Source organism: Pseudomyrmex gracilis, unplaced genomic scaffold (genome assembly GCF_002006095.1).
Source record: "Pseudomyrmex gracilis isolate BER0280 unplaced genomic scaffold, ASM200609v1 scaffold_133, whole genome shotgun sequence".
NCBI lineage: Eukaryota > Metazoa > Arthropoda > Insecta > Hymenoptera > Formicidae > Pseudomyrmex > Pseudomyrmex gracilis.
Genome location: NW_018020717.1, coordinates 166,329 through 172,920, shown reverse-complemented (window position 1 = coordinate 172,920; position 6,592 = coordinate 166,329). Strand labels below are relative to the sequence as shown.

Below are 6,592 nucleotides of genomic sequence, written 5' to 3'. Positions count from 1 at the left end.
GATCTGAGTAGATCTATAAAGTAGATTTTTAATAATATCTAAAGGTGTGTAAATTTAATAGATCTGCTTATAATTTATTTAGATCTACTTTATATCTATTTAGATTTAATTTGGATCTAATTAGATTTAAATTAAATCTAAATAAGTAGATGTAAAGTAGATCTAAATAAATAAATCTAAATAGATATATAAGTAAATCTATGGAAAAAAATTTAAACTCTTTTATTTATTATTAGATCTTACTCTTGATCTAATCAGATCTATCATATTAGATCATCTCAGATCTGTTCAGATTTGCTCAAATCTAACTCAAATCTGAGTAGTTTTGATTACAGTAGATCCGAGTAGATCTAAAGTAGATTTTTAATAATATATAAAGGTGTGTAAATTTAATAGATCTGCTTATAATTTATTTAGATCTACTTTATATCTATTTAGATTTATTTTAGATTTTTTGTTTTTTATTTAGATTTTATTTTTTATTTTTTGGATCTAATTAGATCTATTTTTTCATTTTTTTTTTATCTCGTTAAATTTAAGTTGGATCTCTAATCCATTTTTTCCCGGGTTTTGATTTCAATTATTCATCTTACCTTGAGTGCGTCGAGAAAGAGCGACCTTTTTTTTTGACTCCTTTTCGTAACATACGACACAACAAAAACGGGAGATTAATGTAAATTATTTTTTTATGTGTTACAGGTGTTCTTTCGCGAGACAAAGATAGATAGATAGATACAAGCTTTATTTTTTATCGCGCTCCGAGGAACTGGCTCCCTCAAGCGCTTTACATGACAAAAATAAAATAAAATAAAATATAAAGCACATGCCAGAAAATAATTGAACTTGGGATGGTGAGTATAATTAATAACAATAAAAGTAAAAAATTAAAAAAATTATATAAAAAATAAAAAATAAAATAAAAATAAAAATATAGAATACAAATAAAAGAAAATGATAAGAAAAAGAGAGACTGAGGACTAAAGGAACAAACCTATGATGTGTATAGATTTGGATACAACGGGTGCCAGAGCGATGTCGTACGAGTCCTTCTGCGTACCTTGCAGATACACATGAGCGCATAATCTCAACATCGTTTGATCGTTCTTCGGCAGAATGTATCTGAAGCCAGCTGTTCAACACAATTGCACATCTCTGTGTAAGTAAATATTAATTCGAGAGAAGTATTGGTAGAAACGTATACGTACTGTTAAAGGGATCCTCGTTCATGTACATTCGTTCGCCGATGGAGTTCGCGACGTCCGTTCCCGTTACGCTTTCGATGCCAACGTCCGACAAAATAACGTACTTGTTTCCGCTTCCTTTCGGAATCAATTCCACGTAAACTCCGTTCGCGCATTTTTCCTCGCCGACCAGTCGAAAGGGATGAGGATAGTGCGGCGGATCTTTCGTCACGCACGACACGATTATCTTGAGAGGACCTTTCCAATTTCGAATCTGCGAAGATTATCAAAAAAACCGCCGTAAAAAAATGTAAAACGCGGCGCACGCGGCGAACTCGAAAAAAAAATCATAGCAATCGCAGCTCTTACTTGCACAACGGGAAATGTTTTTCTTTGACCCCGGCTGTGAACTCCGTCGATCGAGGGTGAGAACACGTAGCGCTGTTTCGAGCAACACGTCTGATGTCTAGCTGGCTGTTCCAAAATTTTAACTTGCGGAGCGCGATTCATTGTTATCTGTAATCACAGTTGCACATTGTGGCTTTACGTGTGTGTGTGTGTTCGCGCATCGGAAAGTTTACACACCGATCGATGTCGCAATATGTAGGGTAAAAGATCCAATTACTGTCACCTGTCCAATTACCGTCACCCTGAGCTATTTTGTTTAAAATATTATATATAAATATAAATAATATAATATATAAATAATAATTAATAATATATAAATAAATATAATTTATATATTATTATTTTTAATAATATATAAATATAATTTTTATATATAATATATAAATAATAATTAATATATAAATAAATCCTAAAAAAAGTTATGCACGAAAACAATCTAACATAGAATTTTAAATGGTAAAATAGACCTTCCAGCTGAGAAACCAAGGTTGAGGTGGCTTAAATAAAATCTAATTGAATCCAATACAGGAGATCGGAGGAACGTTTCGAATCTTTATTTTTTTAGATCATCATCAGCCTCACCTTAATTCTGTAATAATTCTGTTAATTGCTATATTTTCTTATTATATCTTTTTTCACTTTTATATTTTTTTTCATATTTATATTTTAGTTAATTTTGTAATTTTTTTGTTCCGTCCAGTGAGGCTGATGATGATCAGAAAAAAATAAAGATCGAAACGTTCCTCTGATCTCCGTATTGGATTCAATTAGATTTTATTTAAGCCACCTCAACCCTTGGTTTCTTAGCCGGGAAGGTCTATTTTAACATTTCGAATTATATTACGGCTGTTTTTTGTTCTTACACAGTAAAAAATAAAATAACATAATTAATTTGAGTGGACCTCCTAGGACATGTAAAAAAAAGGTTAAAATAACTTATTCGTCAAATAACAAAAAATAATGATGTTATTTTATTTTTACATTTACTTAAAGTCAAAATATAACAAACATAAATGTAAAGTGTCAGTCACTTAACATTACTAGTTTGTCGATAAATAAACACATGACGAATTATTTATTTTAACCATTTTTACATGTCCTAGGAGGTCCGCTCAAATTAAAATTAACATTTTATTTTTTACCGTGTAATAGAATTTTAAGTGCAATTGATATAACAAAAAATCTCTCCAGCACTCAACATTCGTGTCTCGTTTCTTTCATTTTAGGGGCGACGGTAAATAGCTTTCGCGTCGTTCGTTTTTAATTGTTAAATTGATAAATAAAATAGAAATTTTGAGAGGCGGTATTTATTTTGTTTCTCATATCAGAGACATCGAACAATACCAGATAAGAAGAAAAACACATGTTTTTGAATAAAACAAGTAGTAAAAAACAATTCGCTAACGCCAGAGTTTGTTATTCAGGTGACGGTAATTGGGTCTTTTACTCCATATCGCGTTTCCTTTCTCCGAAAGTTTTCGCGATTCGCGACTTAACGCAAATTTTGCACGTCGCAATTTTATATACACACCGAAGCGGAATAATCTCACGTAATATCCGAAAGTATCAAGGTGTTTCGGTAGTGTGACAAATAATCAATATTTGCATTTCTCTCGAGTAGAGACCAAGGTTAAAACCAGGGTTTATCTAACATACATATCGTTGAACCAAACGATTCGAGAGAAAAAAAAAAAAAACTACGTTGCACTCGCGTGTTTAATTTCTTGCGGAAATTAATGCGATATTTTTTTATATTGTTCAGTTTTTTTTGGGGGTTTTTTGTTCGAAGTCTCGCGTTAGATTCTACCGAGCACGTGTTCGCGCTCACCTCACGTGAGGTTTCTTCGCGCGATGAATACGACGCGAGAAAGCAGTGCCGAAAGATATTCGCAACAACAACAAAAAATAGATCTTCCGATTGTCCGTTGGAAACAATAATATACCTCTTGCGCGAATCGAACGTTGATATCAGATTTTTGTTGTATTCTGCACGTTATTTCGCTCCGTAAAACGACCTTGTTCGATTTGACCAGTCGCTTGGGCACTTACAACAGTTGTACTGGGAATCCAAGAAGAGATTCATTTTAAAAGGACCCAAACGGCCTAAAACTTTTAAAGTGCGCACGCGCGCGAATATTCCCTTTCCCAATATACACCTATTTCCAAATTTACGGAATTCTATATTTTTACTTGTCTTCATCTTATTGCAATATTATTTTTATTTATTTTTATCGCGCGATGAAAAGAAATTATTCATGTGATGATTCAACAAATTTCCATTTTTAATAAAAAAAAAACCACGAGCACCGCAATCGCAGTTTCGCGGTATCGGATTAATTATTATTAATCAGATAATTGTTATTTAATTATTATTAAAAAATATATATATGCAGAAAGGGCCGATACGGAGTGAAATACTAGGTGTTGATGTATGAACAAGAATCTTTATTTAAACATGCCAAACGTTTCGACTCTTGGTTTGAGTCATCTTCAGTGGCATACAAAAATCTACATAAATAAATTAATATAAAAATTACAAAAAACCAAAGAAACAGTGCAGAAAAGAAGCCAAGCAATAATTACAACTCGCCATTAAGAAAAATATAGGCAGTACATCACCTTTTTTGTAATTTTTATATTAATTTATTTATGTAGATTTTTGTATGCCACTGAAGATGACTCAAACCAAGAGTCGAAACGTTTGGCATGTTTAAATAAAGATTCTTGTTCATACATCAACACCTAGTATTTCACTCCGTATCGGCCCTTTCTGCATATATATATTTTTTTAACAATTTCACGGAGTATAAATCAAACAATTATATTGTTTAATTATTATTATTATCATTATTATTAATTAGAAACAGGCGGTATGTTAACAAAACAAATTATCGATATACACAAACACACACACACACGTGAACATGTGAACGTAATCTGAAATGTGTGAAAATTTCCGACATTCATGATTAAATTAAACGGCCAAATGGAATTGAATTTAAAATAATAATTTGTTGTTGAATTGCTGCAAACTGTTTATTCTTTACAAAATTACATATGTTTATACATGTCGTATAAACAATTTGTATGTGTCAGGCGTGGTAAAAAGAAAAACGTACTTCTTTAAACAGTTTTTCGCACAATTTTCGCTCTTTCATTTGTTTCATTTTTCCGTTTTCTCTCTCGATGGAATCGCATAATTGTTAATATAAATCTCAGTACCCGCGACCCCCTTACTCGTCCCCGTTGATCTCAAGCGCAAAATAGCCGGATATCAAATACAGATGAAATTGAGATGGGATTTCAAATTGCGTGAAGAGAAACGAAGAAACTCTTGTGTGCTCTAAGTGATATTTAATCGGCTTCTAATCACAAAAGTTAAAACGTTAACGATAGTACTGAGTGAGTTTTTAGTCTGAGTCCGAATCAGATGAACCTCCTCTATCTGCAAAGAATCGTAAAGAATCGAACAAGAGAAAGATTTGTAAAAATTTCAGACAATTTTTTATTAAAAACCAAAGTTATTATTGTTTGTGTTTCTGTGTGAAAAGTAATATAAAAATTATTTACCTTTTTTATGATAATAGAAATGTAAATTGAACTTCTTAGGTGAATCTCTCGCTTTGGTTGGTGTTCTCTCGCTCAAATTTTGACTCGAACCCGAAGCTATCGCGGTGTCGTCGCGCGCGGCCGGGGACGAAAGTTTTGCCAACCATTCCCATCGCGATTCTCGCCGAGTCGCCGAGGCGCTGGGAACAGGAAATACAACGGAACTCTCGTACCTTACGCAAGTTCGAAAAACGTTCCCGAAGGAAGTGACAAAAAAAAAAAAAAAAAAAAAAAACTACCTTGTGCCAGCCGAGGAAGAAGCTGCTCCCGAGTTATCCTCCTGATAACTCCTGATTATAATCGGAGACACCGGTTGGAGCGAACTGGTTATCGGGTCTGAAAAAGCGTTTCGACGTTTCATTTTGTTTTTTTTTTTTTTTTTTTTTTTTTAACATTAAGCATTTTTTAATTATTTTAATATCGTCGTCAACTCAAAGACGAGATTAACGAGATATATTAAATAACAACAATGTATATATAATTATATACCTATTATTAACAGATTTATAGATTTAGATAAGACAGGTTTTACAGGAATATCGAACAGCAAATCTCTTGGGGTTTTTACGTACGCGTGAAAACACAATCTCAGTTTGCTATAATCTTCCAACGGCAGCGGATTGGAGTCAGCTGTGGGCGACAACACAATTACACAGGTTCTCCGTGAGTAATAAAGATTTAATTTCAAAAAGTCAATTAAACGCAGTAGATTTTTTTTTGTTTTTTTTTGTAACAAAGAATTTTATACGTACTTTCAAAAGGACTTGCTCTTAAGTCGCGGCGCATTTTAAGAGACCATGCGAATTGTTTTTCTTCCAAAATTTTAAGACCTATACCTGACAAAACGACAAACTCGTCGCCGTTCATGAGATATTCCGTGTAGATGCCGTAACCGCAACGCCTGCTTTGACCGACTATAATAAAAGGATGACATTTGTGCGGCGGGTCGTCAGTAACGCACGACACGATTAGCTTGATCGGACCGTTCCATCCTCCTCCGATCTGCAAAAATATATATCATAACCAGGGACTTATACCGGTATGCAAAATACCGGTATTTTACCGATATTTTTGGGTAATGGTATGAAAACCCTTATGCAAACCGAAATGCAGATATACCGGTATGACGTCATACCGGTATACGATAATACCGGTATATTTACCCATATTTACCTATATTTANCGATAATTTTTTCGTGATTTTTTAAAAGTAATATCTTAAAACTATAAGTGTTGTTATTATGTTGGTAACACTTTTTAAGCGATTGATATTATATTAAGAAACTAACAGAAGACGATTTTTACAATTTATATATAAATGTGTTCAATACGAAAACATGGGCCAGAGAAAAGCAAATTTTGTACACGAGTATTTCCAGTATATGATTCATCGT

General features: G+C 33.0%; 2 protein-coding genes across 6 annotated transcripts in view; both read right to left on the bottom strand.

The window, feature by feature from the left end:
- Window positions 1-3,619, bottom strand: part of LOC109856747 (embryonic polarity protein dorsal-like) — a 5,660-nt gene extending 2,041 nt beyond the window's left edge. Inside the window, exons 1-5 of the mRNA XM_020432368.1 lie at window positions 3,533-3,619; window positions 1,551-1,697; window positions 1,206-1,455; window positions 992-1,129; window positions 594-633 (exon numbers count right to left, since the gene is read on the bottom strand). Coding sequence (XP_020287957.1) covers window positions 594-633; window positions 992-1,129; window positions 1,206-1,455; window positions 1,551-1,691 — 569 coding nt within the window. The 5' untranslated portion in view covers window positions 1,692-1,697; window positions 3,533-3,619. The remainder of the gene's footprint in view (window positions 1-593; window positions 634-991; window positions 1,130-1,205; window positions 1,456-1,550; window positions 1,698-3,532) is intronic.
- A 993-nt stretch (window positions 3,620-4,612) lies between these two features.
- LOC109856746 overlaps window positions 4,613-6,592 on the bottom strand; it is a 3,614-nt gene continuing 1,634 nt past the window's right edge. For 4 of the 5 annotated variants that reach the window (XM_020432363.1, XM_020432366.1, XM_020432365.1 and 1 more), the window contains exons 4-8: window positions 5,951-6,200; window positions 5,688-5,828; window positions 5,438-5,534; window positions 5,160-5,338; window positions 4,613-5,034 (exon numbers count right to left, since the gene is read on the bottom strand). In XM_020432363.1, coding sequence (XP_020287952.1) covers window positions 5,000-5,034; window positions 5,160-5,338; window positions 5,438-5,534; window positions 5,688-5,828; window positions 5,951-6,200 — 702 coding nt within the window. In that variant the 3' untranslated portion in view covers window positions 4,613-4,999. The remainder of the gene's footprint in view (window positions 5,035-5,159; window positions 5,339-5,437; window positions 5,535-5,687; window positions 5,829-5,950; window positions 6,201-6,592) is intronic. The other variant, XM_020432367.1, reaches the window with a different exon arrangement.